The 12,602-nt window shown below is 29.6% G+C and overlaps 2 protein-coding genes and 1 pseudogene across 2 annotated transcripts in view; 2 read left to right on the top strand and 1 right to left on the bottom strand.

The window, feature by feature from the left end:
* LOC142322584 (general transcription and DNA repair factor IIH helicase/translocase subunit XPB-like) overlaps positions 1-6,646 on the top strand; it is a 43,034-nt pseudogene extending 36,388 nt beyond the window's left edge.
* LOC142323202 (uncharacterized) overlaps positions 6,642-12,602 on the top strand; it is a 34,820-nt gene continuing 28,859 nt past the window's right edge. The window contains exons 1-2 of the mRNA XM_075362544.1: positions 6,642-6,775; positions 12,284-12,447. Coding sequence (XP_075218659.1) covers positions 12,322-12,447 — 126 coding nt within the window. The 5' untranslated portion in view covers positions 6,642-6,775; positions 12,284-12,321. The remainder of the gene's footprint in view (positions 6,776-12,283; positions 12,448-12,602) is intronic.
* Positions 10,457-11,794, bottom strand: LOC142322583 (uncharacterized). The gene is made up of 2 exons (XM_075361659.1): positions 11,766-11,794; positions 10,457-11,261 (listed from the first exon to the last, which is right to left on the bottom strand). The coding sequence occupies exons 1-2, from the start codon at positions 11,792-11,794 to the stop codon at positions 10,457-10,459; spliced, it is 834 nt and encodes a 277-aa protein (XP_075217774.1).

Raw genomic sequence — 12,602 nt, 5'->3', positions numbered from 1 at the left:
CTAAATACGATCAAAAATTAAAAAAAAAGGTAATTGTAATTCCAAGCAAACTGAAATCATGGAAAAATAAAATTGTAAATAACATAAGATTACAATTGACTTACTCCTTAAAAAAAATCATTAATAGTATAAAATTTAGTACTTGTTAAGAGTAAAGAATACTCAGTTACTCAGTTAAATATAGAGAATTTAATAGTATTCTATATTAATTATAGCTGAACCATTTTTGTAAAAATATATATATATACATACTTAAAAAAAATATTTTTTGTACATACTTAATTTGTATTTTACTGGAAATGTAAAATACGAGTGCAAACCAGGTAACATGAAGAATCATTTTAGGCAACTTCAATTGAAAGCATAAAGCTTCTTAAAAAGGTTTAAACAACTTAAACCCTGAACTCAGATTGCTCACCACAACTGGCCTTTTTAGAGAGCCATATAACTTACTTTTACTTTCATTTCAATCATTTTTTTAGATTGTCTTGTGTCCTCAATTGTAATTATTGTATTTTGTAAATTTGTATTATCCACTCTTTAGATGGGTTTAATTTTATTTTTAGCATTACCAACAGAAGAGATCAGTTTTCTCTGTAAACACACTATTGTTAAATTTGTAATTTTTCAGAATGTGTTTTTTCCTGCTTCTATAAGGAGGGTAATATAAAGTTTTTGTCATACTTTGTCTGATCCTTCTCTATTATCCTGAAGTAATGTTTTGCTATACTGGCTGAATTTATCGATTCTTTTCTGTATGTTACCAGTGGTTTCTCTTCTAAACTTATGTTTTATAAAGCAAACTGGATGCCACTTGGTCTGGAAGATTATCACATAAAAATTAATTTTATTAAATATATAGCCAAGTTTGATGGTTTTACCACCTTAGCTTGAAAAGATTAATGGATGAATTTCAAAAAGATTTTTAATATTCTGCCCAAAATAGTGCTCCCCCTTTAATGTAAAAGATTCCAAGTTGCATTGATTGGTTGAGTACTTATCAATGGTTTATACGTATATAAAAAAATGTTTAAATCATGCAAAAGTCTTCACTGGGGAGAGTCTTTTGTTTCACTATTGATCATTGATATAATTTTTTAGATCCAAACAATGAATCTTGTATCATAACAATTGAAAGGATATTGAAAAGTGCAAAATGATAAAATAAGAAGGCATAGCTCATATTTCAGTAAGTTTATATAGTATTGTATTAACAGAATAATGACACTTTTCAATAAATCAAGGAATTGTTAAGTTCTGGCCACTATAATCATCATGTGAGTAAGATCCATTTGAAACAAACTTATTTATGTATAGAAAATGTAAAGTACAAGTGGAATCCATGTAACAAACAAGTATTAAAATTTTTATTTCATTATCACAGGAAGACAGATCACATTAAAAAAAAAAAAATTGACTGAACCGTCTACTTTTGTACTTTTAAAAACAAAACATACAACACTAAGTTAAATACAGTGGACATTGGGATTTTGCTTTAAAATTTACGTCACTGGAGCCAGAAAAGAGTTAAACTCTAGAATTAAATTACAAAGTATTTTCTAAACCTCTTTCTGTTTATATCTTCTTACTTCCGTTTTTATTCTAGGAATTGGTAGAGTAAAACTCTCTTTATATTTGATCCTGATAAAGGGTTGATAAAATTAGAACAGAAGCTTCCAGTTCCATGGCATGCATTTAATGAGACCCCAAATTTGGCAGTAAGTAGTTTTTCATATTTAAATTTACTGTATAGGTTGTTTAAAAGTTGTGGTTACATAATTATGAAGTTTGTCATTGGCAGTTGGTAAATTTATGGATTATGCAACGTTGATTTTTGAAGTTACTCAGTAAGGAAAGAGAAGTTATAACTTTTACCTCTTCTTTCATTTGCTTTTTCCTTCTTATAATTTGTATACTCTCAGGTGGTTGTTTTTTGTCTGTGTGTATTTTGCTTTCTGATCTTTTACATTTTTTTTGTAGTTTCGAAAGTAACACAATAATTTCTTTCCTGAAAATGTTGATAATTATGTATGTTGACTGTTCATTATGTATGCTAGCATTATACTTTTTATTTTAAGATGGGTGCCTATGATAATTCCACTGAAGGAGGCTCAATTAGTTTTGAAAGGATAAAACAATTCTTGTATAATTTTGAGATTGAGTAGTTTATAATATTTATTAAATCTAGTGTCATCGTATTTCATCATGCTGTGTAATGAAAAATGATATTGTGAGTTAAGTCACCAATTTACTTAATTTTTTGTTCTAAGAAAAACATTTTTAGTTAAATATTATTATGGTAAATTAGAGTTTTTATTTAAAGTATTTTTTTTTTATAGGAAATACCTGAATACAAGGCAGTAATGGAAATTCAACAGTTATTTTCACCTTCCAATATTACATTCTGGACTCTGTATTACTATTATATTCCATACATTGATCCTGTAAATTGGCTTCCACCATTCAAAGGTTTGTTTTTTAATATTATATTTATGGGTTCATAAATAGTAATCCAAGTAATTGTTTCATTTAGAGGTGAAGTAAAGTAAAAAATTCAAGTAACGATAATTTTGATCAGTTTGAAAGTGGAAAACAGTGGATTGCCTAGGGCTAAGTTGCACTTGTGCCAAGTGGCAAATTAATCCATTGGTTTATTTGTCTTTGAAAATAATTCCAATAAAATACTATTTCTGTATCGATTAAAATTAATTTAGCGATAAGAAAAATAATTTTTTTAAATGTACTGGCTTTTTCTTTTGAAGACTTTTTTTGTAAAAATTCATTTAACGAGGCCTTTTATACACTATTTTTATAACTTACACTAATTAATTAGTAATATTATATACTAGTTCGAAGAGGATGGTTTGAAAAGTCTGTGCAAAAATAAAAACCATTTAATTTTTCCAGATAAACCTTTTTTATTTCTCAACGTTGTCTCCTTTTCAACTTATACTTTTCATCCAAGTTGCTCCAGTTTGTTGATCCCTTTCAAGTAATAAGATTGTTCCAACTCTGCAGAATAGGAATTTGTTCCTGCAATCACCTCGTTTGAATAAAATCTTCCTTCCAGCCTTATTTTCATTTTGGGAAATAAATAATAGTCAGATCTGGAGAATAGGGGGCATGCAGAACTCATTTTGCATGCCTAACACCCCCTAACTTAGTTTTTCAAACCCTAATTCTTATCAATTTTGCAGCTACAACTGCAGAGCATGTGCATTATCATGAAGGAAAAGGATGAGGGCCTATTATGGAAGTTTTTCTTACAGACTGATTTTTAAATGGCCCAATAACAATGCATGGTATTTGCCTGTAATTGTTGAATCTTTTTCTTTATAGTTGTTGAGGATTATTCTTTGCGAATCCTAAAAGACAGTTTCCAAATATTCCTGGCTGAAGGAACAGTCTTTGTCTCTTTGGTGCAGACTCCTTGCTGAAAACTCACTGTTTAGATTGTTCCTTGATATCAGGCGTGTAGCGGTATATCCATGTTTTGTCTGCAATAATGAAAGGACACTTAAAAGCCTGTGAATTTTGTTGAAACAGCTGCAAACCGCCCATGGAACATTTCACACGATTTTGTTTTCGGTCAACTGTGAGCAATCGCGGCACTCATCTTCGGCTAGCTTTTTCATGTTTAAGTGTTGGTGTAAAAATGATGTACCTATTCAATTGAAATGCCCACAGCATTATCAATTTTATGCATCTTTATTCTGCCATCATCCAACAGCATATCATGAATTTTATCGATCATTTCTTAAGTAGTGATCTCAACAGCGCATTCAGAATGATTGACATCACTTGTGCTCATATGAACACTTTAAAAATTTTGAAACCAGTTATAAACCGTTCTAATCGACGGTGCAGATTTACCATAATATTATCAAGTCCATTATTTTAATCTTCTGAGGTGATTTGCCCTTCATAAAGTAATGTTTAATCAATACATGAAACTCTTATTTCATCAATTTTTTTTAGAAATCACTCCAATTTCTCAATACAAATGGATGCCAAACACAGAGAAATTAACTGATCAGGTTAAAACTTGTACATTCTTCCAAAAGATGCTACTTACTGAAATTCACTTCGATATCCGCTGGTGGTGCCAACTTTCAGACTTTGCACAGACTTTTCATACCTTCCTTATAAATACATACTGGATCCTGGGTGAGACAGTATACTGATAAATTAAACAAATGAATAGATATCCTTTTTCACCTGTCCCCTTTCCTTTTCCTTGATCCAATCTTTCCCTTTGTCAGTTCTGTGGGTGTCAGTCTGTTCCTGTTAGATTCACCATACTCCTTGTTATCTTATAGGATGGACAAACTTGGGAATCTTTCTTGTCCAGTGGCTGATAAGCTGATAAGCCTAATGGTGAAAGTGCCTATCAGATAAAGTAGGACAAGTAGTTCTCTCTTCCAATAATCCAATACAAGGTATACTATTTTAAATGGCTATTTTTTCTTTCTTATATTTATTAAAAACTTTAAAGTTTTCAATACACTTATAAAACATTCAATAAAACAGTCAACACAAATATATTAAATCATTATTCAATGAACTGTTAAATGTGTGAGGCACGTCAATTAGCTATCATCTGCTTTATTAAAGCAGTTTAACAAACGTAACTTAAGAAATTACTTTTTTTAATTTAAGCATAACATCTACTGTATCTGGAACTCACATTTACTAGAACTATCTGAGATCTCTGTTTTCTCAGTTTAAAAAGCATTGTAAAGTCGATTCAATGAAATAGATGGCTGTTACAGCTGCTAGCAAAGCTCTTTAAAAGAAGGCCCTTGTGAGTTTACAGTGAATAAATTCAAGTAAACAAATAGGGTGTTGGTCGGCATGCTAGATTTGAATCTAGAATAGAGTGTAAAATGAACTTTAACTTTTGAGTTAATCAGTCACCTTACACAATTAACAAATAAAATTTTTTTACTGATTTTAATTGATATATTATTATTTCTAGTTTTCAAGAAGGTAAATATTTTGACCAGTAAGGATAGTATTCTAATTTAAATTTTATGTTAAGTTTCATAGTTTTTTCATTTACAAGAATGTTTACAAAGGAATTGTAAAAAATATTTTTAATATTTAGTTTTTTTATTGTTTCTTATTATTTTTATCATTTAATTTATCTTAACATTAAATAAAAAAAGTATACAGTGAAGTTTATTTATGTCTAATTTGTTTTTGTAACACTTATATCTGTGATTCTAGGTTTTTTGGTAAAAATGTAATGTGGGATATAAAGGTATATATTTTAGAATCATAGACAAAACTTTATTTTTCTACATCAACAAAAGTATTCTCTTATACCGTTAATTAGCATTTGCACTTAACTTGAAGAATAATTATTTGTCGTTTACTTTTTATTGTACATTTCTGACTTCACCGATTACTTTTTAAAAGTAATTTTTTTTTTAATATCATAACATTACGTATAATTTGTTACTTTATTATTAAGAAACTTGAAGCAATTTTGTGGCACATATTCAATATATATAGCACAATGTGATCATAAAGATTAGTAGTACTGATTAAAATGATTGTAAATGCTATCAGAAATGTCCAGTTATAAAGTGGTAGTCAAGCCAGCTAGGATTATATGTTGTTTTAGGTCTACAGGAAAATTTACCTACGATTTATGTATGAAAAGACAAATATGTAAATTATTAGTAAAAATAAATTAATAATAACTGTATGTAGTATTCAACATTATATATTGTTACGAGCTATATCTTGAAAGTAAAGATTTTAAAGACTAATTGTTTTTAAAATATTTGCAGTGAAAATTAGCGATTCAAAGTAATAAAGTAATTATTTGAAGTTACACTTGTTCTACCCATTTTAAACTGTTCAATTCAGAATGAACAGTTTCAGGATTCATACTACTTTTACCATACTGCTTTAGCATCTAGGAATAAATTTGTTTATACAATTATTTAACGAAGTAATGATCATCCAATTATGGAAATTGTGAAAGGAAAATTTACAAAAATTGAAGTGAACAGACTATTAATGCGATTTGAAAGAAAATAACTATAATTAGACAAAGGGCCGTAGGAATAATTATTGATAACATTGTACGTAAATGATTTGATATTACTGGATTGCAGGTCTCATTTTCTAAGTTCAGCAGCCCTGAAAAGTTCAACAAGTTTAATAATTCATGGTATAACATCGGGTATATAAAATGGGTATTAAATGACTGTGAAAATTAATATTTTGTGTACCTTATTTGAATCAGATACCATTTTGTTATTTGTTAATAAATAACCCTATCTTGCTAGGGTATAATAATACATTTCTTTTAAATCCACATTTTTTATAAAAATATTTTTCACTGTTAAATCTTTTCATCAAATAATACATTTTTCACAATTGCCACAGTAGCCATAAAAATCACTGGAAAATGTAATATACAGTATCCATAATTTCTCCTAAAAAAGAAGGTTTATTGTATAACTCATGTTTTATGTGTTTTTTTAATCATTTTCTTTTTTATAACTTTTAGGCTGGTACTTTGGTAAAACAGCTGGATAATTAGGCACAATGGATAGCGAGGCATATAATGATTTCTTATCTTCTGATGGTAAGATATGTACTGATGTAAATGAATTTGCTGATAGCTGGGCTCTAGATGTTGGTTGTGCATCAGAAAAAAACATTTAGCTTTATGAAGGAATCTGATAATTTATTATCAGAAACTTGCAACTCACTTTATGCAGATAAATCATCTGATTTCAGCGTTTGCTATCCAGTGGTAATTTATATTTATTTATATTTTTTTATGTAATAAAAATTTATATTTACTTTTGGTAATTATATTTTTTTTTTATTTTTTTTATATCTTCATGTTTATTTACCCCTTTGCAGCCGGTAAGAATTATTAGTCTCATAGCTTTTCATAATGGAAGAAATTTATGAAAAGAAACATTTAACTGAGATTAATTCAATAACATGTGTAACTCCCCTGTCTGATGTAAAAACTTTGCCCTTCACATGATGCTTTTGTTAAATGTTTTCTACATCTTGGAAATATGAAATCTCTTTATGCAATTTCAACCAATTTATCTAGTCCAAGGTCAACTGAATGAGGTCATTGCTATCTTGTAAATCATGAGTTCATTCATTATTTTTTTCTTTAAATTGAAAAGAAGTATGATAAAAGAAGTTCTTCCTGAAAAAGCATGATAAAAAACTTGTTTACTTTATAACATTCTATAAGTTTCTGTCAGAAAAAATCCATTCACATGTCAGTTCATGAGAAAGAACCAAAAGGTTTTTCTTTCTTTATAACTTTAGGCACAAAGAAACTGTTTATTTATTGTTTAATACTGTGATTGTACAATGCACTTGATATTATGTGAAGTATACTCTAAGTCATATGTTCTGTATCTTTACTTCAATTAAAAATATACAGAAAGATTAATCCATTTTTATTAAGAGAAATTGTAACTATTGCTCTTTGTACATTTTTTCTGCTGGACAATTTAATTAGCTAAAATATTTAATTTCATAGTTGTATCTAGTTTATTAACTTTACAAAATAACTTTTCTAAATTAATTATCAATTCCTGTTACTTTTTTCAGTATGTGCTTAATAAAAAAAGAATTTTAAGTTATCTGTAAGTGTAACTACTATATTAAAGTTTATAATAAGGCTTCATGTTTTTGTTTGAAACATTATTGCCAGATTTAATAAATTATTATTATACTTTTTTATTTTTCACTTAATGTTTCGTGTAGAATTTGCTGTCTTTACATTTTTTTTTCATGACACGTCTATGAAATATGAGTTACTGCAACTTAAAATAGACATCATTTAATACTACTGTAAATTAATTTTGGTTACTCTATTTAGAATAGAATAGACAGTGTTGTTTATATCATATATTTAAAATGGAGGAAATGTTCCCTGTTTTATTTTGATCATTTTTTGTTGTATGAAAAGAGTTAAAAGTAAACATTATCATTTTAGATGATCTAAGTTTGAATTACATATTGTGCATCTACATGTCCATGTCATATTAGTCATGTTATAGTCCATGCCGTGAAATTCATACATGGGTGGATTTAATTAAAAGTGCCCTTTTTATGTAGTATTTAATCTATAGCTAAATAGTTAATTAATTTCCTTTTTTTCATAATATTTTTATTATTTTCATTTTGCTAGTGCAAATTTTGCCCAACACTAGTCACTGATTCACTTTTCTCAGTTTTTCAATTATAACTTCTATTGTGAAAGAGATATGTTTTTACATTCTTTATAATAAACTTTATAATATAGTTAAAAAGGTTCAAGAAATCCATGTGATAAAACAAAATTAAATGACATATGAACAATGAAATCATATCCAAATCTATTACATTATAGTTATAATAAATAGAAATTTTCCCAAAATTTAAAATTTTTCTTGGAATTGAGGTATACTTAATCATTACAAAATTATTTTTCAGGATTTTGAATCAAGAGTTATTGTTATAAACAGAAAATCAAGGAAATCTGGCTGCCATTTTGAAATGAACAATTCTATAACAAATTGTTTTACTTATTTTGCTCTGCCTATTGTCAAGAAACATTACTGCAAAACTTCATAAAAATCAGAAAACACATTTTGTTGTATTTGTGTCATGAATAGACAAAATGTAAAAAGGTGTTATAACGGGACCTTGCTTGCTTCACTCAATTAACTATATCCCAATAGTTTCCAATGATGCAAAGACTTGGAAGATAATAGAAAGGGAGTACAGGAGACTAAAACAAGTAAAACCAAGTCCTTAAAAAAAGTTAAAGATTAAATAGAAATAATAGAATTAAGAGGTGTAGAAATGAAGAAACCCCTGGTTAAGTAAACACTTAAAGAAAAGATAGCAAAAGCATGGATATGAATTTTATCTTGCTATTTTTTATTAGCAAGTTTGTTTGAGTGTATTTTAGGCCTGGGTGTTTAGAAATTATAAGTTATTTTCATGGTGATTGAAATACTCTAAATTTACACATTAAGAGCTACTAAACATTTTCATAAAATTATAATAATACTGTGTTTTATTTCTTATAAAACACAGTATTTTTTCATTGGGCATTATATCTGTATACCTAGTTTCAAATTTCTAGGTTAAACAGTTTAACTAGTATTTTTGTTGAATAAATGTACATCTGAGTTTTACTAAAAGAGTTCTAGTAAAACCCTAAAATGTGAAAGTTATGTTAAAATACAATGTAATTAATTTGTTTCATGGTAAGGTAACTTAGTAATAAGTGAATAAAGTATATTTGATTATAGAAAAGGCGCAAGGAAATTTTGCAATACGACCTTATTTTTTATAATTTTTAAAAATAATTTCTACCATACGTTATACACATCTCCATCCTTCGAAGCCAGTCTTCAAAGAAACCCTGCTGTGGTTTATTGGAGATCTGAGCACACTCATTGTCTCAAGCCCTTACAAGGTCATCATCACTCATAAAATTCCACTTTTTCAGTCTGTTCTTCACCTTGGGGAATAGTGCAAAGTCACATGGAATGAGGTCAGGACTGTAGGGACAGTGCTTTAACAATCTTATTCCAGTGCTGGTCAAATACTTGGAGCAAGTTTAGTTTGGTGTGTTGGGGTGTTATTGTGGTGAAGAAACCACGTGTTTGTCCTTGAATTAGGATGCAGGTTCTTGAAAGCTTTGACAACTTAAGCAGGCATTCTTTGGTACCACTTCCCAGTAACTGTCTTCTGAGTTTCCAGCATACCTCTTTCTAAAACCCCTCTTACACCAAAAAATACAATCGCCTTTCTCTTCTTCACTGATCTGGATTTTCAAACAGCCTTGGGGTCTCCACATCTTTGAACACCCACACTTTGTTCTCAGCCTTGGTTGGGATATCATAATAGTACTGTCAAGTTTCATCACCTGTTGCAATACTGTTCACATAGGGAGACCTTCCATTATAAAACGTTTCCACCATTTCATGGCACCATGAAACTTAAATTCGGACATGTTGAAATGCAATTCTTCAACAGACCATAATTTTTCAATTTGTTGTTGAACATCTGATGATGATGCAAGACAGCAGTGTAGGGATGGAACATCCGAATGTGAAGACTCTGGTATCTTTCCGGATATTATATCCAACCTAAGGAAGTTTTTTGCAGGATAGGATTCCCATCTGCAATCGTATTTGTCCGACGCATAGAAGGTGATAAAAAACTTCTGCTCCAATGAGAGCATCAACCTTGTTCGGCTGGTAGAAAAATGGGTCAGCTAAATATATGTTAGGTGGAATAAACAATTTTGAAGTATTAATTGTTGAACTAGGTAGCATTTGAGTAACTTTAGGCAGCACTATAAAGTCTAGCTGATTTTGAAAGTTAGAGAATTGTGACTTAATTGTAGTACTAACACGTGAATTAGCAACTGTACTCACATTATTGATTCCGCTAACATGAGCTAACGTTTGGCTCTTTTGTCAAGAAATTCCAAAAACTCTGCAAAGGTAGCAACACGATTATGAGGAGAATGAATTTTCCATTCTTTTACTGAATTATAATCTAATTTAGTAGGCAACAGGTAAACTAACATAGTATTCCAAGTATCAGTAGGCTGTTTTAAAGATTTTAATGCCCTAATGTGAATGTTAGTTTCATCAATCATTTGTCTAATTGCAAAACTTGAATCCTTGTCTAACTTAGGATAATCGAACAAAGCCTTAATATGACGCTCAATAATGAGCCTTTGATTTTGAAATCTTTTAGTGAGTAACTCCCATGCACTTTTATAGTTCTGCTCAGTCAATGCAATTGAATCGATTAATTTAGCAGCGCTTTCCCCTTTCAGGGATTGCCGTAAATAATAAAGTTTATGGACCTCGTCAATATCTGGGTTTTTATCAATAACAGCTGTAAATAATTCCTTAAAACTAATCCAGTCTTCGTATTTTCCAGAGAAGTTCGGTGCGTCTATCTGAGGGAGTTTAACCCTTACAGAATGCGGCAATTCTGACGCAAGTGTTTCTTGTTTAACAGAACTACTCTGTTGAATTGAATTAAGCAACTGTTTGGCCCTGGCAATGGTTTCAAAATATGAGTTTTCGAACTCCAATCGTTCATTTACGTTTTCTGTTTCCAGTTCTGGAGCAGAGTCTAAAATTTCTATTTCATCTTGTATTTTATTGAATTCTTCCCATGTTTCTTTAAAGTTATCTAACGGTAATGACTGTTTGGCTATTGTTTGTGTCTCATCAGATGTACATGAACTAAGGAACGTCTTAAATCTAGTTGATTTTGATTTTATAAGCCCTCGTTTAAAGATTAAAGTTTTCAAATCCACGATTCAAAATGTAAACAGACTGAATGTCTACAAAAAGGTAAAATACAAACGTTTTAAATGCAGCCTTTTAAATTCACATTAACAACATAAACCAAAACAAAATATTATTCAAATTATATAGATGATAAATCAATAAATATTATTCTAGTTGTAAAATATGTTTGAGTAAATAAAATTCCAATTAAAACGATGAATGTAAAAATAGATTTGTAAATCGATAATAATGCGTATAATAACTCCACAAGAACTCATTAAATCAAACATTTGTTTAATGATAGAAGTTGTTTATCAGAGCAATTAGGGTGGAATGAAGACAACTAAGAATAAAGTAATGAATAATTAGGAGTAACTGGAAATGACGATAAGAAATTATGACTAAGGGATGTATTGGGTTTATGAAAAGTAATTAACGATAAGGCGAACCACTCACATGAATAATCCCATGCATTCATGCAGCATTGCGCGCTCACAGTGCCAGGGTGTCTCTTCAAAATCCGTCTGAATAAGTATCATTCACTGTTACACTTACAGTGGTGTTCTATCTTCATGTTTTTAATGTTTTACAGTTAATTATCGTGTGCACAAATAATGTTATACGCGCTATGCAAAATAATCAATAGCACCAACTAATGCATTAATTTAACACCATTAAGACAGTATTTTGATTGTAACAAAATGTTTTTTGTTTTATGAACATAAGTTGACTGCACGAAACACTGAATTAAAACGAAAATGTCTTTTAAAATCCGGCAATGGTGGACCAACATGTAGGGGTAGGTCCCAAATATTAAATTGAATTAACACAACGAACTGTATATATAAACTGATTTATTACAAAAAAAAACACTGAACACCTGAATTATTTATATATTGACTTGGATTGATTATACACTACATGAATTGAATATAAACTATTACTTAATGCACAAAAAATGACTTTGTTCATAGATAAAGTATACTGAATGAATAGTGGACTGTAATACTGAATGCGCAGCCGTCGGCAATCGGAGCACGACTGTCCCGACGACGATTGCATAGTATGCCTTCCTCCCAACAGAGCGAGGCAAACACGTGTATTGTATATGAGCGGGAATACAAAACGCAACAGAAAGGTAACTTTGATTTATGTTATACATTGGTATAACTTATGAGGTTTCATCTGTTAATCTGGTTATAAAAGTTAAAAAAAAGAAAACATAATCCAAGTAGTAGATGAATATAAATTTCCTTTTATGCTGCTGTATTACTTTTTCTACACTCACCATGG

The sequence above is a fragment of the Lycorma delicatula genome, chromosome 4 (assembly GCF_047948215.1).
Source record: "Lycorma delicatula isolate Av1 chromosome 4, ASM4794821v1, whole genome shotgun sequence".
In the NCBI taxonomy this organism is placed as follows: domain Eukaryota; kingdom Metazoa; phylum Arthropoda; class Insecta; order Hemiptera; family Fulgoridae; genus Lycorma; species Lycorma delicatula.
This window is presented reverse-complemented; position numbering and strand designations above follow the sequence as displayed.